This window comes from Acomys minous, assembly GCF_964271855.1.
Source record: "Acomys minous genome assembly, chromosome: 19".
Lineage (NCBI taxonomy): Eukaryota > Metazoa > Chordata > Mammalia > Rodentia > Muridae > Acomys > Acomys minous.
Window position 1 is genome coordinate 66,122,794 of NC_140499.1, and position 23,456 is coordinate 66,146,249.

Below are 23,456 nucleotides of genomic sequence, written 5' to 3' on the forward strand. Positions count from 1 at the left end.
AAGATAAGACACAACAAAAAAATTTAAACCTACAGACAGGCTGTGGGAAGTGACGTTTTCTCAGTTCTCAGAAATCCCTCATGAGGCAGTGAAACAGAAACAGGGAAACAACTGTGTTGAAATGAGGGTGTGTGTGTGTGTGTAGATAATGTGGCTTATTTTGCGTTTTGCATCTGTTTGGTACTGGGGATCCAGTGGGGGCCCTTGAGCACACTAAACACAAACTCCCACCCAGGTGCACCCCAGCCCTGATCGGCAGCCTCTCTGTGGAGCACCATGGTAATGCTGGGTTCAGGGAGCCCTTGTTGCCTGCCGTCACCTCACCCCACTGTGGTGGTTGAAGTCTGTGTCTGTTCTGTGTTGTGGTCTATACAGAGTATAGACTTGGAGGCTAGCCTGGTCTACAAAATGAATCCAGGACAGCCAAGGCTACACAGAGAAAAACCCTGCCTCAAGAAACCAAAACCAACCAACCAAAAAACCTGCTTCTATCTCCCAAGCCCTGGGACTACAGGCATGTACCACCAACACCTGTTTTTTTGAGACAGAGTTTCTCTGTCTTAATCCTGGCTGCCCTGGAACTCAGTCTGTTGACCATGCTGATCTAAAAGTTAAGAAATCTGCCTGCCTCTGCTTTCCGACCCCCAGCTTCATTTAAAAATTTTATTACATTAAAAAACTATTACATAGGCCAGGTGTGGTGGCGCACGCCTTTAATCCCAGCACTCGGGAGGCAGAGGCAGGCGGGTCGCTGTGAGTTCGAGGCCAGCCTGGTCTACAAAGCGAGTCCAGGACAGCCAGGGCTACGCAGAGAAAGAAACCCTAAGTTCTGATGGGAACGCAGCTTTGCTCATGTCATGGCCCGCCCCTCTTGTGCTGCAGCGTGCAGAAGAGCACAGTTGCCGCAGGGAAGGCGCAGCCCGCTGACTCTGAAGTACTTGATCGTCTGGTGGATAGAGAAAAGGTTGTTCACCCTGCCTGCACTAAAAGCAAGCGTGGCTGTGAGAACAGGTGAAGCGTGTGGCCCGTGTCTGTAGCCTAGCGCTTGGGAGGTGGAGGCAGGGGGACCTGGAAAGTGCTGCTGCAGCTACAAGACACCCTGTCTCAAAAAACAACAGGGGCTGGAGAGACGGCTCGGGGTGAAGGGTGCTGGCTGCTCTTCCAGAGTCCCGTGCTCAGCACTCACATGGCAGCTCACAACTGTCTGTAACTCCCGGGGATACGACAGACATATCTGCAGACAAAACACCAGTGCACACAAAATAAAAACAAATAATTTTAAAACGACAGGGGAACGGCAGCCAGTGCTCCGACCGACGGAGGCCAGGGAAGCTGTGATGTGTGAGAAAGGCTAAGCTAATCCAGAGGCAGGCAGACTCGGCACCTCCTATGTTAGGTAACCCGTACTGCACCCTCCCCTTAGTGTAGGGACCCAGGCATACAGTATGCTACTCTCCTGTAGCAACGCCTAGAAGGATCTGACGTGGAAGCAGCAAGAGGGCTCCGCTCAGCAGGTAAAGGCACTTGCTGCCGAGTATGATGACCTAGTTCCAGTCCCAGGCCCCACGGGATAGCAAGAGAGCACACGCTAGAGTTGTCCCCTGACCTCAGCACCTGTGCAGCAGCGGCAACTGCACACACGGCTTCCACACACAGAATCGATGGGGGAGGGGAGGCCTGGGTGGCTCCTCTACACCTGAACCAGCAGGTTTTTTGGTTCTCACACAGGAAATGAATGCCCTGGTCTGCTTTACTTCTGTGGGGGTGCGAGTAGAGCAAAGTGGACGGTTTCGTTCTGAAGTCCAGGTTGGCTGGGAACTCTGGGTAATCTGTCCTCATCTTCCAGTGTTGGGGCAAAAGCTTGCAGCACACCCAGCTGATGTTCCAGTCAGCTGATTGATTAATTGCTGCAGCCGCCTACCTTCCTACCTCAGCCCCGAGACTCCCTCCTTTGACGTTTTCCCCCATGTCCCAGATTGGTGCCTGGTGCTGGTTACGCTAGGTTAACCCCCACTGTTTCTCTCTCCCCCTGTCCTTGTCAGACCTAGGTACTTTCCTGAGACTTCCTGTACAGAGAAGGTGTTTCCTCACCTCTTCACCCGCCTGCAACAAGTAAATCCTCTCCTAAAGACACCCTCGCTCAGCTCAGGGACGGTGGGTTTGAGGGGTGCTGGGGTGGAGCAGGAGACCACTCCCTGCACCCAGGCCACTGTAGCAACAGAAGGGCCCCTGGCTCAGGAGAAGAGAAAGCAAGTCCGTGAACCTTGGGTTTGGTGTGGTGGGGCGTGCGTGCCCCCCCAGGAGAGCACCACCAGCTCCCGGCAAGCCTGAGCAGCAGAGAGGGCGGGCAAGAAAAGAAAGAGGGCAGCTGAGAGAGTCCTCCATCCCTCGCCCGGGAGGTCTTGGGCACTCCGCGCCCTGCATCACTCCTGCTGACCAGAACGTGGAGTCCTGATGTGGAGGAGGAGGAAGTGTCGAGCCTCCATCACACCCACCTTTGCAGCTGTGTGCACCTGCTCACGGTGTGGCCTGGAGGGGTGAGGAAGTCTGGTTGCTAAATTTAGTAGAAAGGCTGCAGCTTAAACTGGGTATTTACCCCAGGAAGTCAGAGTAAGAGGGAGGGGACCCTACCCCCTGGAGCTGCAACTATCTAAAGCGTGGCCCGAGGCTGCACGCATGCACAGTGGGCTCCTCGGCCATGCCTCTGCGCGCTTGGTTCTGTGCAGGCATTTGCTGCTGTCGCCCCCACTTCAAGTCTCAAAGGTCCAGTTCCTCCAAGTCCTTCCCTAAATTCCCCGCCGCGCACCAAAACCAGGGGCTTCACCACAGCTGTCTGCCCTTTGGGTTTCAACTTCCTCACTCAGACCCTACAGGGATTCAGAAGCCAACAGCGCAGTGTCTGGCCACACGGCCGGGGCGCGGGGGGGGGGGGGGGAGCAGGGAAAGGCTTACGTCAGCCTTCCCTTCCCAGAAAGGTGTGCCCTGACCCCAGCCGCGCGCGGGGACCCCGCACAGTCCTCGGGGACGGCAAGGACGCCTCCTCACAGTGGGGGAGACGGGGGCAGGACCTCCCCGGCCCCAGAGTAAGGAGACCGGACGCTCTGGGGCTACCCGGAAAAAAAGGAGGTGGTCACGACGTTGGGGAGCCCTGGAGGGCGATGCCCGCGTTCTCCACCTGTGATTGGCTCTCAGGCCCAGACTCCACGCCAAGCCTGCCCAGCAACAGCCCTAAGAGGCCTGAAAAGGGAGGGGAAGTCAGCTGAGCGGCGCCTCCGCCCCTGCCCGGCTTCCAGGAACTGGCGGGAGGGGCCGGCACGGCAGCCACCCCTCCCGCGCGCTGGGGCTTTGCCGTTACCGCCTGTGCCTGTAAGCTAGTTCCTGTACCCCAATTCTGCAGACCCCACATCTTTGACTCCCAGGCTTACCAGAGAAGAAATACATCTGACACTTCTTCAGAGGCAGAGAATTCCTGTAGCCTTGCTTCCTGTTCCTGTTCCGGGCTGTAGTCAGTTGGGTTTTGTTTGGTTGGTTTTTTTATTGTCTTTTGAGACAGGGTCTCACAGTATAGCCCAGGCTGGCCTTGTAATCCCCCTGCCTCAGCTAGGATCACCCCATGGCTGCTGCTGCTGCTGTTTTGTTGTTGTTGGTTGTTGGTTTGCTTTGTCTTTTTGAGACATGGTTTCTCTGTGTTGCCTTGTCTGATCTAAACTCGCTTTGTAGTCCAGGCTGGCCTCGAACTCACAGCAGTCCGCCTGCCTCTGCCTCCCCAGTGCTGGGATTAACGGCGTAGGGCACCACGCCCGGCCTCATGGCTTCGTTTTTTAATGAAAAATAAAAAGGAAAGGGAATGACTCCTCCTTGTATGGTGAAGTCGAAAACGTAAGAGATAAAAGGGAGAGAGCACAGCCAGAGGCCGACTCAACTGGAAGAGTACGAGTGGCCTTGACCCTGAGCCATTTGGAGAGGGGGCAGGGAAAGGAGAGAGGAACCGAACCAGGCGCAGCAGCCAAGAGGCCAAGGTATAAAAGGGTTGGGTCCCCCAAGCGGTTAATTATATAGGGAAGAGCTGCCCTGCCCCTGGCCTAAGAGAGTAGGGGGTGGGGTATGTTAGCCATACAATGCAACAGGTAGGGACTGAGGGATGCTGGGAGAACCTGGCAGCCAGGTCAACTTTGATATGGAGTAGGCACCTCAGCCGTTTGTCCCAGGTTTGAAAAATAACCTTTTCCCGTCCCACCCACTTTCCTCTGACTGTCTTCTTCCTGCTCTGCCACATCCAACCCAGGGACAGACTGAGTCCCAGATCAACGAGCTAAAGGATTTGCTACAGTAGAAAAACCCTCTCTACAGCACCTTGGTATACAAAGAGTCTAGATATGTTCGGAAAACAGCAGTCACCGAGACGTTTTGCTAATAGCCAAACAGCTTGTTTGGAGAGGCAAGGATGGGACGGGCCTGTCTCCAACAAATGGCGGGGGGGGGGCCGCGGGGGGGCACCTGAAGCAAGAACCTCAGCCCTCAGAACCGAGGGGCCAGGGCAGGGTTTGCCCCGTGGACACTGCTGCTCCCTTCACCTTTAGCAAGTTATTTACTTTGAAAGAAACACTGGGAGAGGAAGGGGGAGAAGGGAAGAGGCGGGGTGAGACATCTCTGAGGAATGTGTCTCTGGCAGGACATCCGGTACGGTACTGCCTTGGCCCCTCCTCCCTCCTCCTCAGTCCCAGAGAGGCCGAGCTCCTGAGATTCCGCTGAGCAAGGGGAGAGGGCAAAGTCCGCACCACGTGCACTCGGGGGAAGCAGTAAGCCAAGCATTTAAGAGGGAAGTGGGTAAAAGAGGACATGACCATGACAAGGCAGAGCAAGAGGACCTGAAAAGGGACACATACACACAGAGAGAGAGAGACAGAGAGAGAGAGAGAGAGAGAGAGAGAGAGAGAGAGAGAGAGAGAGAGAGAGAGAGAGAGCGAGCGAGAGCGAGCTTGGCCCCAGATCGAAAAGTCCTGGGGATTCCTAGAGCGTACAGAAGCCACTTTCTGATGGGATCCAAGCACCTGTTGCTGTTCCTAAACGGGAAGAGGTAGCGGCCTCTAGTGGCCAGTGGTCCCTCTGCAGGCCTGGGGCGGACGGGATCGCAGAGGCAGGCTGCCCTGGTCCACAGCCCTTGAGGGCCACACCGTACTCTGGCCTCACACTGCCCGGATGTCCAGGTCCCCGCGTGAGGGTCATGAAAAGCCTGCCTCATTAATCTGTCACAATCAACTTTAATAAAAAATAAATTAGTTTAGGGGTGGGCACCGTTTTGGTTTGGTGGTTGGCGGGGCTGGGGCTAAGATGTCCCGTGCTGGCATTTGTCTATTTTAGCCCCTGCACAGCTGGTCCCTGCTCCAGAGGGGTGGACGCTGTCCTTCCTGGGTAAGGTAGGGTAGCCGTGGCTGACTGCACCCCTGGCTCGTCAGGGAGGTCGGGGTGCAGAGGCTACACAGGGAGGGGTAAGACCAGCAAGGTAGCTGGGAAGAAGTGAGGATTGGGGCACAAAACGGGAACTTCTGGGGAGCACTCTCTAGGTAGCTCAGATTGGCATGGAGATGTTACGTCAGCTTTCTTCCCAGCCCAGAGGAGAGCCGGGCACACAGCCATTGTCCACTTCCCGTTCCTTCTCAGTCTGCTTTTGAGGAAGTGACATATGCAGGGGGAAACACCCAGGTAGGCCAGGTGCACGCATCCTGGAGCATCACACTGTAGTGCAAACCCAACAGCGGGTCATGGGTCACTTTGCTCTCTCACTCACCCCGGAAGACACCTCAATGGTGGGACTGAGACCACGTGGAAGTCCAGGGCTACGGAGTGGGCTCGGCAACAGGTGACCAGTGGCGGCACAAGAAGACCCTGAAGCGAGGCCCCTTGGACCCAGTTCACGCGGGCTCCGGCTGGGCCCGCTCCAGGACGTGGGCACAGGAGCGGCAGCAGGTAGCGGTGTAGTAGGGGTAGACGCAGAGCCGGGCCTGAACCACCAGGGGGCAGTGTGGCGAGCCGTCCTTGCATTGGTCATCTGAGGACAGGGGTCGGGGACGCAGGGCGGGACTGACGTCATCCCTCAGTTTCCCCCGAAGTCCCCTCTACCGAGGGCGGCTCGGGGAAGTTCCTTACCGGGGCGCTGGTTGCAGGGCTGGCTGTTACACGGCCTCTTCCTGGAGGGCCGCAGGTGAGGGGGACACCGGGCGCCGAGCGTCTGGTTGGAACTCAGGCACTGGACTTCCCTCGTCTGTGTGCCTCCCTGGCAGGAGCGAGAGCACTGGGGAGGGCGTCACCCTCAGATCAGATCTCTCAAGTCCCCACGACTGCTCCCCAGGCCACCCACTTCCTCCCCCGAAGGACAGTGGTGGAACCTTATCCAGGGACATTATTATAAAACCCTGCACTTGGGAGGCAGAGGCAGGTGGATCACTGTGAGTTCGAGGCCAGCGTGGTCTAAAAGTCGAGTCCAGGCTAGCTAAGGCTACACAGAGAAACCCTGTCTCAAAGAGAAGAAGAAAAAAAATCCCAAATGGAGAGGGCCCACTAGTCTTCCAAGTCCACAGGAACATGGGACACCATGAAAGCACGGCCGGGTTGCCCAGGGCTGAGTGCAAGGCTTTGCCAGGGGCCCAGGTGGAGCAGGGCAGGCGAGCCAGGCACTCACCGGGCTCCACACAGTAGAAAACCATCGGTCCTCACAGGCCTGGCCCTGACACGGCTGCAGGCCAGGGGGCCTGGGGAGGTGGGAACAGTTGCTGGGGGAAGTCACGTTGAACTCAGCCCCCAGTTTGGACACGCAGATAATGTCCCTGTGTTGCGTCCCAGAGCCGCACTCCGAGGAACACTGTAAGGGAGGGGAAGAGATCACTCTCCAGTTACCAGTGTGGACGAGTCTCCTGTCCCCCATCCCCGGGCCCTCGGCTGACCTCACTCCAGGGCCCCGTGTACCAGCGCCACGTCCTCTCGCAGGGCCCGAAGCTGCAGGCGCGCATGTCAGGAGGGCGGCTTCTGAGCGGGCAGCCCTGCGCGGCCTCCTGCTCTCCCTGGAGGGTCTCCCCGCTCCTGAGGCAGACCACTGAGCGCCGCTGGATTCCTGTCCCACACTCCGCTGAGCACTGTTGGGGGAAAGTGGGAAGGGAGGCTGCTGAGATGCGGAATGGCCCTGGGGTACCAGCCTGGGAGAGGAGACCCGCAGCTGGGTAGCCAGGCTGGCCTCGAACTGGGTATAAAGCTGAGATAACCTTAAATTTCTGATCCTCTTGCCTCTACCTCTTAGGAGCGGGGATGACAGGTGTGTGCCACTACACCTAGTTGTGTAGTGGTGTGATTCTAAGTAGGGTCTCATGCATGCTAGGCAAGCACACAACACCTTACCTTTTTTTTTTTTCTCGAGGCAGGGTCTGACTGTGTAGCCTTGGCTGTCCTGGACTCACTTTGTAGACCAGGCTGGCCTCGAACTCACAGCAGTCCTCCTGCCTCTGCCTCCCAGGTGCTGGGATTACAGGCGTGCGCGACCACGCCCGGCTCTCCCTGCTCTGTTTTACTTTGTCGTTTCATGTGTATGTGTATGCCACGCACACCCACAGAGCCCAGCAGAAGGAACCGGATCTCCTGGGATTACCAGCGCTTGGAAACCACTTCATGTGGCTGCTGAAAACTGAACCTGGGTCCTCTGGGAGAGCAGGGAGCTCTCTATCCAGCCTGTTTTTTTCTTCTTTTCTTTTTCTTTTTTGTTTGGATTTCATTTGTTTGTTTGTTGTTCGTGGTTTTCGAGATGTCTCATTTTGTAGCCCTGGCTAGCCTAGAACTCAGGATGCAGACCAGGCTGGGGATTAAAGGTGTGCAGTACCATGCCCAGCCTGCTTTTGTTTTTGTGTTTTTTAAAAGATAGGTTTGCCAGATGGTGGTGGTGCACGCCTTCAATCCCAGCACTGGGGAAGGAGGCAGGTGGATCTCTGAGAGTTCCAGGCCAGCTTGGTCTACAGAGTTAGTTCTAGGACAGCCAAGGCCACACAAAGAAATCCTGTCTCAAAAATAAAAAATAAAAAAAGACAAGGGGCTGGAGAGATGGCTCAGAGGTTAAGAGCACTGACTGTTCTTGCAGAGGTCCTGAGTTCAATTCCCAGCACCACATGGTGGCTCACAACCATCTATAATGTGACTTCCAGTCCTACCCCATCCACCCACAAATGCATAAATAAAATTAATAAAAAATAAAAGAAAGGGGGGGGAAAAAAGGACAGGTTCTACTGTAGAGGCTTTGTAGTCCAGGCTGGCCTTGTACCTGAGCCAGTCTCTCACACCAGCCTCCCGAGCGTGATGTGTGTGAATGTATTTCCCAGTTAACCCTGAGGTCCTAGGTCACGAACAATAAACACTTATCAAGGCTGTGTTGGACAGGCTGCGACAGGGTGGCCTGGGGTTCAGTCACCAAGGAAGCCAGACTCACCCCCAAAGAAGAAGGGGACCCACCTTGGAACTCCAGTCGCTGTAGAACCAGGCTGTGGTACAGGGGCCCATGTCACAGGCCTCTCTGCTGGGGGGCGGCGGGGGCCCCAAAGCACACTCCTGCTTGCTCACTTCATCGCCATTGTTTCCAACACACCGAACCTGCCGGCTCCTCTGACCACGACCACAGCGCACAGAGCACTAAAGGACAAGAGACCCAAGGCTGGGCATCAGCCGGCCCCCAGGCCTCCTGCAGGCTCAAGTCTCTTAGCAAATATATTTCGTTATGAACTTATTAACTGAGAGTACCTCACTTATAACCTGACTAACCTAAACAATAGGAAAAGGAGATTAAAGAATACAATAATGAAACTGTAAGGATATCAGTTTCAAGGAATGATTCTCCTGGTGTAATCAGCAGGATTTCTTCTGCTGGAGCCTCAGCGGTAGCCCGGAGCCCCAAGCCTTCCCTTGAGCAGTTCTCTCTAGGAGCATCCGGAAGCGGAGCGATGAACAGCCAAAACTGTCCCAAGTCTCCAAAGGCCCCTTTAGTTTTCCTGCTCTTCTGTTCCTGTAGGTTTTTGTTTTTGCTTTTGTTTTTGTTTTTACTGCCCCTCTGGCTTCCCATTTCTCTCTGCCCCCTTCCACACGCTGGTGCTCCGACCACCTGGCCCGTGGAGCAGGGCAGGGCAGCCATTGTGGGACACACTTGCTCTCAGGTACCAGGTTTTCCTTCTTTATCAACAACGGTGCCATCTGTTTTCTATTTGCTTCAACCTCTACCTTAAAATTCTCTAGTTGTGCTGCCAACTCTGCCGGCTTTCCCAGAAGCATAGAATTTACTGACCCTCCCGGTTTTTGCATCTTGTCAGTCTTTCTTCCAATCTTTTAAAATATGTTATACAATAAAAAGACCAAGAAAAAAAAAAGATTCCGTATGGGCATAAGGCAGGGAAGGACTTTATAACAGCGGCTGTGATTTTGCCGACACCCTGAGATAACGCTGCTATCTCTTGAAAACCATTATCTTCCTCCACAACATTAGAAGTTACGTTACCCATGATGCCCAGAGCATCAAGAAAGAAAAGCTCCAGCCTCAGATTGTCTGAAGCCAGGAGAGAAAACGGAAGAGGAAAGTTCTGGAACAGAAGAGGACACTGAAAACCTGACTGTGGGAAACAAGGACGAGAGTGAACTGTGAATAGGAAGCAGGACAAGGCTAAAACCACCCAATAGCGACCACGCCATGACACCATCGCTAGGGAGGATGGGAGAAAGGGCACACGGTGCCAGGACGGGCGCAGAGAGAGCGGTAGCTGAGTAAAAGTTTTAGGAGGGGAGAACAGGGCACCAGCCAACGAAACAGGGCACCGGCATAAAGTGGGGCCACGCCTTCCGCCTCCTGAAGGCAAAGGAGCCCGAACCGGGGCTGCGGTGCACAGTTACGGTTACGTCAGCGTTTAAATGTGGCGGCAAAACAAGGGCGTTTTCAGACCTTCACAGCCTCTGACAATTCACCAACAGAAAGCTGTTTTTTGAAAGATGTACTCCCAGGAAATGGAAGAGGAAGAAGAAATGCGCGAGGCGCAACGCTGGAAGAGCAGCAGGTGATAGTCTGAGCTTCCTGTTCATCAAAGTGGTAAAAGCCGCCAGTCCAGGAGGGAAGACTTTACCAAAAAGAAACATTGCAACAGAAGGGTAAGGAAACTCTCAAAAAGCAAGGGACCTCGAGGGCAGTGGAGGAAGAAGACACCCCAGAACAGAGGAAGGAGCCTCAGAGATGAGGAGGCAGGGGAGAGCTCAGGGGGGAAGGAAGCGGCCTCCGCACCACATGAAAGGCAAGGCTCAACGTTTCAGGGCCTCACTGTGGTCGAAAAGCATGGAGTAGCGAGGACATGGGCTTAATTAGTTTGGTAGTAGATTCTGAATCAGAGGAAGAAGTAAACGAAAAAGAAGGCCTTCCATGAACTTAAAGAACTTGCCTTTAGTGACTTGGTTTGGGACTCTAAGGAAAAAAAGCTGATGACGTCCACCCTCCTCCGCAACCCTGAGTTTCACAGACGGAGGGAGCTGAGCACAGGGCTCCCGGCTGCCAGTTCTGGTGCACTGGGGTTCCATATACGTCTTTTATGAAAAGTTTCTTTCTTCCCTCTGCCCCAAGACAGGGTTTCTATGTAAAACGGCCCTGAGTGTCCTGGAACTCACTCTGAAGACACGGCTGGCCTCGAACTCAGAGATCCTCCTGCCTCTATTCCTGAGTGCTGGGACTGAAGGCATGTGCCGCCACCACCTGGCCTGTAAAGTGTCTGATGACGAAGAAAATGGTGGGAACACCACTGCCCTAGCTCTTTGGAGCCAGCTTCTCAGGGATCTTCCTCGGCCCACTCACCTGGCTCCAGGGGGAGCTAACCTCCCAGTGGCCACAGAGGTGCAGCTGGCAAGGCTGGGTGATGTTCGGTCTGGGGAGGTGTCCACAACGCTCTGGAGGTACTGAGGAGCCACCGCCTCCAAATTCCTGTCTGCAGAGCAGCTGCCGGTGCTGGGTGCCGGGGCCACAGGATCGGCTACAGGATGTCCACTCGCCAGCCTCCCAGCTGTGGACCGGGCATCGGGAAAGAGGGTGTATGGTGTGTGTGTGCGCGCGTGCGTGTGCGTGTGCGCGTGCGTGTGTGTGCGCGCGCGCGCGTGCGTGTGTGCGCGCGCGCGCGTGTGTGTGCGCGCGTGCGCGTGCGTGTGCGTGCGTGTGTGTGCGCGCGCGCGCATGTGTGTGTGTGCGCGCGTGTGTGTGTGCGTGTGTGTGCCTGTGTGTGCGCGTGCGTGTGCGTGTGTGCGCGCGCGCGCGTGTGTGCGTGTGTGTGTGCGCGTGTGCGTGTGTGTGTGTAGACGCAGGGATGCCAGGCTGAGACCCTCAGAGGAGACGAGGCACATTTCACACTTGGAGTGTGCATTTCTAGCTGGGAAGGAAGCTGTCTGGTTTCCTCAGCCTATGGGGTGTCAACCTTTCTTACCTAATGTCCTGCAGCCAGGAGCTGGGAAAGCGCTACCTAGTTGGGGTAAGGCCCTGAGGGCAGGGAGCAAGGCAGGGTCACTGAGTTTTAAGCATCCTAAGCCTCCCTGTGGTCCGTACTCACTGTGGGGGGCATGGGGGCCCATGGCAGGGCTCAGGGGAAGTTGGGGGTCTGGCACCCATGGCACAGCTCTGTTCATCCAACTCCTCTCCTGACTCACGGGAAACGCAGAGGAAAATGGGGCGCCAAAAACCTGAAGGGAGAGAGGCAGAGGCGGGCAGATCTCTGTGAATTCGAGGCCAGCCTGGTCTACAAAGCAAGTCCAGGACAGCCAAGGCTACACAGAGAAACCCTGTCTCGAAAAACCAAACAAACAAACCAAAACAACAACAACAACAAAACCCTGAAAGGTGTAAGAGGGCAGGCAGGGGCGGCAGGAGGGCTCAGGGCCCTGTCCAGTGAGACTCAGGACACAGAGTCCAACACCGACCCATGGTCCAGGGTACAGAGCCTTCGCAGACACATGCAGAGCAGGGGTTTGGGCTGAAGTGCCAGCAGGACAGGCTCGCTCGAAGTCTCACCTCTGCCGCAGGATGCCGAACACTCAGAGTGCCCCGCCTGCTTCCAGTACCCGGCCGCAGACCCCGCAACAGTCCTCACGTGAGTCGGAGCACGCACTTGGGGAATCCGCACCTGACGCTGCAGGGTGCCGGGTGCCCGAACAGGACGCGGGGCTGATGCAAGTAGGGGCTCCCCAGTCAGCACCTCTGCAGGGAAGGCGGGGGGGGGGGGGCTGGTGATCCGATGCCTCCCTACGACCCTGGAGCCCCATCGCAGCCTCACCCTCCACTTGTGGGGACCCTGGTTTTACCAGGCTGAAGCTGAGGGTTTGTGGAAGGACTCTGAAGGACCTCGCGTGGGGAAGAGGCGACATAGTGATAAAAAACACCTGGGTTGTCCTCCTGAAAGATCATCTGAGGAGAGGACAGATGTTTGGGGTAACAAGAGGGGCATACGCCAGACCGCTCCCGTCTTTGATCCCCGCTGCTCTACCCCTAAGGGGCCTCCCTCTCCGACAGCCTGGGCCCCACTTCCCGCCTCAGGCTCACATAGACATCCACAGGCTGGGTGGTAGGGCCGTCAGCGGACAGACTCTCCCCCTTGCCGTCCTCCCGAGGAGGACGCTGATAATGGAAGACAGTCCCGACGGCCGGATAGGACCCTGGAGGATCCACAGCCCAGTTGCCGTTGATAATGGAGCGGCCCCCAGGCCCTCGGAGTGCTGAAAGACAGAGACCGGGCTGAGTGACAGCGGGACTGTCTTCTGAAGCCTTTGTGCGTCCAAGGACCTCGCCACCCACCCACCTTCCGCACCCTCTGCACCAGGCTTGGGAGAAGGCCAGCAAGCTCTTCCTGTTTGGCCTTCTGCTGGGCTGCGGAGGGTGTGGAAGGCAAAGCACCGGGACTCAGGGCGGGGCCGAGGCCCAGTTTCTCACCCAGGTAATTGGAACTGGGTCGGAGCTGGGAGATCCGGAGCTGGGTGGCTCCCGCAGGGATCCACAGGATCTTCTGGTAACCCAAGGGGCCCCCTCGATCAGTGAGGTTTCCCGAGACAAGACGACAGGTGGAACCATCACCTCCACAGACTCCACAGCCATCTGGACGCCTGCCAGAGCCAAGGATCCCGTCACAGCCGGGGCTCTGGGGAGAGTGAGGTGAGGCAGGGGCCACACAAACGCCAGGCGCCCCTCACACCTGACCCTACTCCACTCAGGGTCCCCAGCTCTCACAGGCGCACGCATGCACACACACACACACACACACACACACACACACACACACACGGCCCTGCTCAAGTGTGTTCTGTGAGCTCCTCCACCCCCAAGCAGGTTTGGAGAAGCCTAGCCAAGGCTGGTAGGACCCTGCCTGACAACCCACACCTGGCTGGGCAGCGAGGACTTTCCTTTTGGCCACTTCAGTCTGGTGCTTTCACTGTTGTAATAATGAATTAAAGTGTGTGTGTGTGTGTGTGTGTGTGTGTGTGTGTGTGTACAAGTGAAGATGCATGTGTAGAAACCTGCCCTCCCTCACCAACCCCCTGCCCTCCCCCCCACCAGCACCCTGCCCTCCCTCCCCCTCCCTCCCCAGCACCCTGCCCTCCCTCCCCAGCCCTGCCCTCCCTCCCCCTCCCTCCCCAGCACTCTGCCCTCCCTCCCCCTCCCTCCCCAGCCCTGCCCTCCCTCCCCCTCCCTCCCCAGCACCCTGCCCTCCCTCCCCCTCCCTCCCCAGCCCTGCCCTCCCTCCCCCTCCCTCCCCAGCATCCTGCCCTCCCTCCCCCTCCCTCACCAGCACCCTGCCCTCCCTCCCCCTCCCTCACCAGCACCCTGCCCTCCCTCTCCCTCCCTCACCAGCACCCTGCCCTCCCTCACCAGGCAGCGTCCGGCCACACAGATGTCTAAGGCACCAGGCTGACATAGGGTCCCATCCTGCACCTTTTCCGTGTGGCGGACATAGAACCGGAAGCCGCGGGGGCGGCAGTTCAGTTCACAGCGCTGGGAGCCCTGAACTAAAAGAGGAGACATTGGACGTCTGGAGACCAAACCCAGGGCATCAGGCTTGAGGCAAGCTTTTCTGCCCACTGAGCCATCCTACCATTGCTCAAAGGGGTTTCTGACACCTATGATTATGAGGTAAGAGGTCATGAAGGTTTATCTTGGTGTCAAGTTGGCACAGGCACAAGTCCACGTGGACGGTAACTTGGGAGCAACAGAGGAGGGTAGCATCCTGCTCTAACCAGTGAACTGGTCATGTTGTTCACGCCCCCTCCTGGATCACAGCCAAAAGGCATCTTTCTGGACAGCTCCCTCCCTCCCAGCTGGCCTGCGGTCCTGACCAGTCACCCATCACTTTCTTAAAAGCCCCCTCCCTTCCCTGGGTCTGGGCTGAGTGTCTGGTGTGAAGGAGGAAGAGAGGCCACCCAAACCTGAGTTGGCCCCACCCAGGGGGGGCGGCCTAGAAACTGCACCTTCAGTGAAGGGTTCCCACTGGTACAGCTGGCCCATGAATTCCTGGGAGTCAAAGGCAGCACACTGCAGGGCCCTGGGGTCTGGCTGCCCAGGGGGGCAAGGCTGAAGAGGCAGATTAGATACACAGGAGTCAGAGCTGGAGAGGAAACCTGGGGTGTGGGCCAGGGCTGGGCTAGGGGTAGGGGACTGGCGGGTCAGCTGGGTGGCTCCACCACAGAACAGCAAGGCCCCTGCCCTGAGGACAGACCCACCGCCTTCAGGGCTAAGCTGAGGAATCAGGCCAGGGGACGCCAGTGGCCGCCTGGGCCGCAGAACAGGGAGGGGCTCACCTCTTGGCTGCAGGCTCTCATCTGCTCGCTTTCGCCCGAACATTTTGCAGCAGGGCTACCGGGAGCATAGAGGCTCCAGAGGGGGCTGGGCTCTCTCATCAGAGGCAGCCAGCCGTCCGGGGACCTGTGAAGACTCTCTGGATGTCTCCAGTGGCCACTGCTCAGATGGCCCTGACTCCGAGGGACAGGAGGGAAAGGATGAGGGTGTCGCTCTGCTCCCTGGGGACTGCGCCAGCTTCCCCGGGAAGTTGGCATTCGTGGCCCAGGGGACCTCCTGTCTCCAGAGGAGGAGGAGGAGGTGGGTGGAGGGGTCCCCCGGTTGGAGGGAGCAGAGCTGGTTCTGTGGGGCACCTCTGCTCCAGGCCTTGGAGTTTCAGCGGGGTGGAAGTGGAGTTGGGTGTGCAGTTCAGGAGCCTGCATTTGAGGACTGTGGTTTTCAGAGGCCAGTTCTGTGCCGGGAGGCTGGGATGGAAGAGCCTCTTGCCCTGTGGAAGAGTTCTTGGCTTGCCCAGGTCTGCGGGGATGCCTGCGGCTCCGGTGCAGAGGCAAGGCAAAAGGCACTCTCCCATAACCGAACATCCCTGGCTTGATGGGGTCTCGAACCCGGGACCTGAGAAAAGACGGTACACTTAAGAGTTATCTCAGCCTGTCCGGCCAGCCCACTTCCTGAGAGATCAGCCTGCAGAGCTGAAGCCCCTTACCCCTCTGTTACCCCACTCCGTTCTGCTGTGCACCCCAGAGCCTCACCTCTGGGCCCCTTGAGTCTCCTGTCTCCCCAGCTGAGCAGCAGGAACTGGAATAGGGCTACCCCTTCCCCGAGGCCGAGGCCGTGGCTTATACAGGGACTGCGGATCCCGGGGAGTCTGGGGTCCGGAGCCCTGGCCCTGGGGCCAGAGGACTTCTGGATGTCTTGGGGGTCGGGGAGGGAGGGACAGGTTGGGGTGCAGTTCACACGGTCGGCTCCTGCGCTGCACCCCTACCCCACAGGGCTGGGAGCAGGAGGCCCACGGGCCCCAAGGTCCCCAGAGGCCCTCAGGGGCCTGGCCCTCCTCTGATGGTGTCTGAAGAGAAGGTCCAAACAGCTACATGGGGGGGGGGAAGGCCAGAATTAGTGTCAAGGTTCAAGGGTTGTTAATTGTCCAAGGTCACGTTTACAGGTAGGGCCGGACTCCGGCCTTTGCTTGTGTCATTTGACTAAAAGAGAGGGACTGGGCAGGGAGAACCCGGTGGACCAAAGCTTCTGGTGGGAACGTGAGCCTTCCCCAGAGGGGAGGCTGGGCACGTGGAGGGTCCCTGGGTGGGGCGTCTGGCTCATGGGGTCAGGGCTCACCTCCTGATCCTGGCAGAGCTGAGGGAGAGGCAGAAGCAGCATTACACCTAGCCAGAGCCTGCACACCAAGGGGGTGGGGGACGTCAGAGGGAGCCAGGGGTGTTACGACACTGCCTGCCCCCACCCAGGCTCCCCACATCCTGGTTGCCAACTTCTCAGGAAGCAGAAGTTCCTTGTCAGTGGCCCCTCCAACAATCCGTCCCTTTTCCTTTCTCCCCACCCCTTGTTGTTCTGTTTTGGTTTTTTAGTTTTTTGTTTGATTTTTTTTCTTCGAGACAGGGTTTCTCTGTGTAGCCCTGGCTGTCCTCCAACTCTGTAGACCAGGTTGGCCTCGAACTCACAGAGATCCGCCTGCCTCTGCCTCCCGAGTGCTGGGATGAAAGGCGTGCGCCACCACTGCCCCTTGCCTGACTTCCATCGACACTGCGACCCTTTGCTCTTACCTGCCCAGCCAGGTCTCCATTGCTCTTCCCCTGACTGGCCCCGGGCTGGGGAGCAGGGCGCAGGGTGGCTACTCTGGCATCTGGGCCCGGAGGATGCTCTGAGGAGGAGGAGGCGGCATGGCGGTTACCCCTTCAGATATCCAGGGGACTGAAACTGAAAGTCTGTCTTAGCCCAGCACCAACAGAGTGGAGGGTGGGGGAGAATGGTCCACCCCTTTAGGACCCACGGGTGTGAGCAATCTGCTGAGGCGGGGGTGAGAGTCTGATCTCAGCCTCCCAGTCCAGTTTAGTCTCCTCCCTGTGGCCCAAGATGGGCTTAGCTCCTCTGGAGGCCTGAGGAGGGGCTGCGCGTGGGCAGCTTGGCCTCAAGAGGTTCTTTCTCCCAGAGCTCCAGGACCTGGAGGAGGCAGGCCATGCCAGGCGCCCTTGTGCGGGACCAGCCAGAGGCCTCTTAGCATCAGGTGTGGGGGCCTAAGCCTTAGGGACCACACTTGGGGGGCGGATCAGGAGGAGCAGCAGTTCAAAGCCAGGCTGGATGACTCGAGACCCTTATCTCAAAAAAAGAGAAAGAAAGAAAAAGAAAGAAGGAAAAACAACCCCCCAAAGAGCATTTGTTTCCTCCCTGCCTCCCAGCCTTTTCTTCCCTTTAGCTAAGCTCCTTACTGGAGGAACAGCCTTGTATGGGCTGCCACAGGCTTTTTTTTTTTTTTTTTTTTTTTGTGGTCCAAGGGATAAACTAAGTGTGCTAATGGCTTCATCTCTGGAGAAAAGGCGGTGACTTAACCTTACTACGGGTGCCAGCATCCACGAGGCACTGGCTCAAGGAGACTTAGTTCGCGCACAACAGCTAGCTTTCTTCTCTTTGCTTTTTTCTTCCAACATTCAGCCAAAATGGCTGAGGCACCTAAGAAGGAGAGATGCAGCCACAGCGGCCCATGCTTCCTGGTCTGTCCCTTCGGGTGTACCAGGGAAGTCCACCCTGAAGTCCAGCCTTGAACACTGGGGGGGGGGGTGCTTCCATACCCTGTCCTCAAAGTTTGCCTCTCCCCACCCCCACCGCCAGCCCGCCCTTCTCTTCAGGGCCTTCCTGCCCACACCCCGCATCCCATCTTTGTTCTGCTTTCCAGGAAAAACACTGTTTCTGCTGGATCTGAATTGGACCACGAGAGGAGTCCAAGGATTGCGGGCCAAGGTAGGCCAGCTCAGGGCAGGCAGAGGACAGAAAGGGGGCAAAGCTGCCCCGCACCCCGGACCCCAAGACTTGGGAATTTGAGGAGGGGATCAAAGTGGCTGAGCTGAGTTCTTGGGGCTGGGGAGGAGGTGAGAGGCACCCCCTCCTTCCCCTGGCTGGGCCAGGACTGAGGTCCACAACTGCCCTGATGGAAGAGACGCCATGTTCGACCCCCCCCCCCCCATCCCTTCTACCTGCCCTGTGAGACTGGAAGGAGACACAACCTGTCCCTTCTTCGACGCTGGTCCCCTCTGCTTCTCTCTGCCTCCCCAGGGTCTGTCCCCTGCTGCCTCTCCGAGGTCTACCCAGTACACATAATCCTGTCCTGAGCTGGTTTTGGCAGCTCTCTAGAGAAGTGAAGGGTTGGAGGCGGGAGGGGGGGTGACGAGCGCTCCTGGGGCCAGGGCCAGGCCTGGCTCCCTCTCTGGAAAAGTCCACCCCACCCTCCCCGCATAGGGGGGCTGGAGCCGACACCCCCTCCCTGCACATGTGTTGTCCCTTCTCCTACCCAGGGTGAGGAAGGCAGAGGTTGGAGGTGGGTACCCTTTAGTCACGGCGGGCCCTGCATGAGTACAAATGCTCCTGGTCACACACCCCCGCACTGGGCCAGTGACATCAAGGAAGGTGGCTCGTACAGAGCTAAGCCCTTCCCCCTCGGGCTCACCTTGGACAAACTGAACCATTGCTAGGGGAGAGGACCACTGATAAGGACTAGGCTGTCAGAAGAGGGGTGCTGTCCTCTCACAGTGCCTGGGTTTTTTACAGGATCCCCAAAAGCCATCCCAACAGGTGTCTTTCTTTTCCCTCAACCTGTCCCAACAGATTGAGCTGGGCAAAGGTCACTCACCCGCATCCCTCCCGGACACCCTTATCCCTGCGTGCGGTGCCGCTGCGCATCCTCCTGAAGCCTCCCGCAGCCCCTCGGGGAGGAGCGGGCGGCGCCGGCGAGCAGGGAGGTCCCGGGTATCTTTTCCAACTTCGCTATGTGACTTAATAGGAATCTTGGCTCAAGCCCCCGCGCGGGTGATGGGACCCGGAGTCCCAGAGACCAGAACCCCCTCCCCACCTCCTCCCCAGGAATTCGCCCCAGGGTCCGCTGTTCTGAGACCGTCAGAACCCAGGCGGGAGGTCGGGGAGGCTCTACCTTCTCTGCGCCCGCTCTCTCCTGCTGCCCTCCGCGGCGGCCACCGCCGGGCGCGGAGCCCCGGGACAGCGCCGCCCGCGGCAAGCTCCGCCCCACGCCACGCGCGCCCCGCCCGCCACGCGCCCTGGGTGTCCCCCCACCCCACCCCGGCAGCCAGAGGCCGTGCAGCCGCGCTGCGGGCACCGTTCCCGCGCCCACCTATGGGCCCGGGACCCCACCGACCCCAGCAGGGCGGCCCTCGGGTGGACCCTGCACTCCGGGCAAGCCGCGGACCCGGAACAGGGGGATTTGCAAACTGGAGCCATGTGGCCCCGCACAAGCTCGGGTCCGCCCGAGCCGAGGCCCTCTCCTCCTCCGCGCAGCCTATGCCATCACCTCCAGCGTTTTCCCATGCTGGGCAGCGAACCATGCAGGCTCTGATGGCCGAGGACGTCTGTAAGCCTCGGTTTCTTCACCCATAAAATTTTACACCCTGAGAGCTTAGCGGAAGGAATGCACGCTGAGTTATGAGTCAGACGGATTTGGATCTGAGCTTCAGCGTTGAGCATTTGCCAGCTCTGTGGTCTTTCGTGAGCACTTCCGACATCAGCGCCCCGTGTCGCCTGCAGCACGGGAGAACCTGGTGTGTAAAGTCAGGCTGGGGAGTGTGTATCCATCTCCCTGTGGGAGGACAGCCTTCCAGGGTGGAGAAGGGATGAAAGGGGACTTTGCTTTGTATGCTTTTTAATTCGCATATTCTACGTTTATATCTTTCTGTAGATTGCTTGTTTGTCTTTGAGGCAGGGTCTCACTCTGCAGCCCCGGCTGGCCTGGGCCTCACTGTGTACACTGTGTAGACCAGGCTAGCCTCCAACTCACAGAGCTCCACCTGTTGGGATTAAGGGATCTACCAACCTTGTAATTTTTTTTTTTAACAGAAAAACATACAGGGCATTCTGAGGCCAGCCTCGTCTACAGAGTGAGTTCCAGCCAACGAAGGCTACACAGAGAAACTCTGACTCGAAAAACAAACAAAAAGGACGTAGGACTTGGTAGTGCATGTTTATAATCTTAGCACTCAGAAGGCCGAGGCAGGAGGGCCACTGCAGGTTCAAGAGCAGCAGCCGGGGAAGCCCAGCAAGTGCTAGGGCAGGCTGGCCTGAGGAGAGAGACTCTCTGTCTTAACAAGAGTAAAAACACCCGAACAAGGTTAGGGAGATGGCTCAGCCATTAAGGCCTAGGCTACCTACCAGAAACATCAAAACACAAACACATGGAAAGTTCTAGCAGCGTCTTCTTGTACCCCTTACGGAACAGCAGAGGCCCTGGTGCCACAGCCTGGTTCTCGGGTATCTCTTGTACTTCCTGCTGAGGGCATGGAAGTTAGTTTCTACCCGCAGATGGCCACTTAGGGGTTAACCTGGGGCTCTGTGGAAGCAGGGTCTATCTCAAAGGTGACTGGGGTGTATATAAAACAGTCCTAGGGCTGGGGGTGGCGGGGAGTAACTCCGTGAGGAAGCCAGAACGTTGCTTGCCGGAAGCCCCGGGTTCTTAACAGCCCAGAACACCGCAGAAGGGCACTGTCTCCTGCAGCTATAGGACAGGCTCAGGGAAACTCGGCTATGTAGCCCAGGCTGATCCCAAACTTGAACTTCTCTTGCCTCAGCCACCCGAGTCTGGGATTACAGAACTGGGATAAGCCGGAATTTTAACTTTATTTGAAATGTAACACGCATATTTTAGCTGGGTCTGGTGGCACACTCCTTTAATCCCAGCACTCGGGAGGCAGAGGCAGGTGGATCGATGTGAGTTCGAGGCCAGCCTGGTCTACAAGGTGAGTCCAGGACAGCCAAGGCTAACCCAGAGAAACCCTGTCTCAAAATACCAAAAAGACAAAACAAAACAGAAGGTATTTTGTTTTCCTCAGCAAATCTCTACCTTCTCCCAGGGCGGGCACTACTTACACACCTCAGTTTTTGATGCTCTGTATTCGTGGGTTGCAGAGCTACAAGAAAAATGTGAATTGGTCCTAAGTGTGGTCCTGCAGGAGGGGTGTGCGTTCAAGGCTGGAGAGGTGGCTGAGGGGTTTAAAGAACCTGCAAGGACCCCGGGTTCTGTTTCCAGCACCCACATGTCAGCGCACAACTGCCAAAACTCCAGGTCCAGGGGACCCGACGTCCTTCTGGCCTTCCTTGGGCACCAGGCACGCACGTGGTACATGTACATACATGCAGGCAAAACACTCAAACACATAAAATGAGGGAAAAAAAATTTTAAGAGATGGAGTTTTTTTTTTTTTTTTTTAAGGGAAGGAATATGGCTGGACAGTTGGCTCAGAGGTAAGAGCACTGACTGCTCTTCCAGAGGTCCTGAGTTCAAGTCCCAGCAACCACATGGTGGCTCACAACCATCAATAGTGTGATCTGGTGCCCTCTTCTGACCTGTAGGTGTACATGCAGGCAGAGCACTGTGTACATAACAATAAATAAGTTGGGGGGTTTTTTTGTTTTTGTTTTTTTGTTTATTTGTTTGTTTCTAGAGACAGGGTTTCTCTGTGTAGCCTTGGCTGTCCTAGATTCACTTTGTAGACCAGGCTGACCTCGAACTCACAGTGATCTACCTGCCTCTGCCTCTCGAGTGCTGGGATTAAAGGTGTGTGCATCACCATGCCTGGCTCTCAAGCTAATTTTTGAAAAAAATATTTATTTATTATAAATACAGTGCTCTGCCTGCAGGTACATCTACAGGCCAGAGGAGGGCATCAGATCACATTATAGATGGTTGTGAGCCACCATGTGGTTGCTGGGAATTGAACTCAGGACCTCTGGAAGAACAGCCAGTGCTCTTAATCATTGAGCCATCTCTCCAGCCTCTCTCAAGCTAATTTTAAAGATTTACTATTTTAGATTTGTAGTTTATGTGTATGTGTGTGAGTGCAAATCTATGAAGACCAGATGAGGGTGTCAGATCTCTTAGAGCTAAAATTACAGGTAGTTGTGAGTTGTTGCATTTGGGAGCTGGGAACTGAACTTAGCTATCTCTCCAGTCATGCCCCTACCCTAACTCTTTTAATTTATAAAATAATCTAATTTAGAATTTTTGACAAGTCACTAAAAATACCCCAAACAAACTTTAAAATCACAAAGTAGCTGGGCAGTGGTGGTGCACGCCTTTAATCCCAGCACTAAGGAGACAGAAGCAGGTGGATCGCTGTGAGTTCGAGGCCAGCCTGGTCTACAAAGTGAGTCCAGGACAGCCAGGGCTATACAGAGAAACCCTGTCTTGAAAAAACAAAAAACCCACAAAGTATAGCACAAAACGTGACAGAGGCTGCCACTGGAGTCTTGCCTGAATCCTCCTCAGTTCCAGAAGAGCGTGGGAAAGCAACGAGTTAAGGTCCCTCTCAGGAGGTGTGGCTTCTCTAAGGACTGCAGTGGACACACTGTTCTAACCTAGAGGTGTATTTATAGAGCTGTTTTCCCAGGGAAAGCCCCTTTGCCCAGGCCGGAGTGCAAGGGCAGAGGATCAAAGGCAGACCGCCACGGAGGGGCGGGGAAGAGCTTTTTAGGCCAGGCAGCTTTCTGGGGTTGTCTGTAGCCCCTTACCTATGACATCGCCACCTGCAGGACAGGCAGGCCGGTGTGTGTGTGTGTGCGCGCGCACGCGATTTGCCTTTGACATTTATAACTACTGAGAGCTGAAGGTCACAAACAGCCCTATCCATTAAGAAATGGCTGTGCACCAAGAGCTCCACAGCTGTCAGCTCCCTGGACTTGGTGGTCTAGGGAGCGCTGTGAAGCCTCAGCAGCTTGTGAAGAGTAAGATTAAATCTGTGGATCCTGCCTCGAACATAAAAAGGATTTTAAAAAATAGAAACATTATATAAGAGCTGGGCCTAGCGGTCCATGCCTGCTATCCCAGTATTTGGGAGACTGAGGAACGCGGATTTTGCTCCAAGGCCAGCCTAGGCTATACAGAGTGAGTTCCGGGCCAGCCTGGGTTACAGTCAGATCCTGTCTTTAAAGAACAGGCTAAGAAGATTAACAAGATGTAGATGTCTACTCGGAAGCATCTCTAGGGAAGGCGCGAACAGAAGGCAGAGAGCGAGTGCCGACCCGCCTGGGTGTGGTGCTGCTTGTTTGTAATCCCCGCACTTGGAAATTGGAGGCGGGAAGATCCAAATATACAACGCAGCCAGGCCGGCCGGGCTATCTTATTCCACACAGCCCAAATGGACAACAAAGGCACACTGATTAGAGCTGGCCGGCTTTCAGAAGCTGACATGCAGGCAGCCTGGGCAGACAGCATCAGTGGTCCTACCCAGTGCAGGTCCCTGAGGCCACAATACCAACATCCCAGGCGAGCTCTGCCTACAGGTGCAGAAGCAGGTGAGAAGCTGGAGCTGCAGTCCTGGTGGAAAAGCCCGTGGCCAGGAGGCTGATCGCCCTGGGGTGGAGCCTGCTCTTGCTTGCTTGTTTATTTATTTATTTATTTATTTATTTT

The 23,456-nt window shown here is 56.5% G+C and overlaps 1 protein-coding gene and 1 long non-coding RNA gene across 9 annotated transcripts; one reads left to right on the forward strand and one right to left on the reverse strand.

The window, feature by feature from the left end:
• Nucleotides 1-5,241: 5,241 nt before the first annotated feature.
• On the reverse strand, nucleotides 5,242-19,500 carry ADAMTSL4 (ADAMTS like 4). Of its 8 annotated transcripts, XM_084769578.1 has the most exons (19): nucleotides 18,975-19,065; nucleotides 17,389-17,503; nucleotides 16,600-16,753; nucleotides 16,157-16,214; nucleotides 15,574-15,908; nucleotides 14,827-15,436; nucleotides 14,497-14,599; nucleotides 13,901-14,037; nucleotides 12,968-13,172; nucleotides 12,581-12,753; nucleotides 12,343-12,445; nucleotides 12,053-12,238; nucleotides 11,595-11,724; nucleotides 10,853-11,057; nucleotides 8,488-8,664; nucleotides 6,942-7,130; nucleotides 6,680-6,859; nucleotides 6,148-6,292; nucleotides 5,242-6,049 (listed from the first exon to the last, which is right to left on the reverse strand). In XM_084769578.1, the coding sequence occupies exons 3-19, from the start codon at nucleotides 16,617-16,619 to the stop codon at nucleotides 5,913-5,915; spliced, it is 3,093 nt and encodes a 1,030-aa protein (XP_084625704.1). In that variant the 5' UTR covers nucleotides 16,620-16,753; nucleotides 17,389-17,503; nucleotides 18,975-19,065; the 3' UTR covers nucleotides 5,242-5,912. The 8 variants fall into 8 exon arrangements, with proteins under 8 accessions (XP_084625704.1, XP_084625707.1, XP_084625706.1 ...); XM_084769581.1 differs by lacking the exons at nucleotides 17,389-17,503; nucleotides 18,975-19,065 and adding an exon at nucleotides 19,350-19,368 and having other exon boundaries at nucleotides 16,600-16,697; XM_084769580.1 differs by lacking the exon at nucleotides 17,389-17,503 and having other exon boundaries at nucleotides 16,600-16,697; nucleotides 18,975-19,066.
• LOC311590532 lies at nucleotides 14,038-18,878 on the forward strand. The gene is made up of 2 exons (XR_014776903.1): nucleotides 14,038-14,161; nucleotides 17,727-18,878. It is a non-coding gene; the product is annotated as an uncharacterized lncRNA (long non-coding RNA).
• Nucleotides 19,501-23,456: the final 3,956 nt, after the last annotated feature.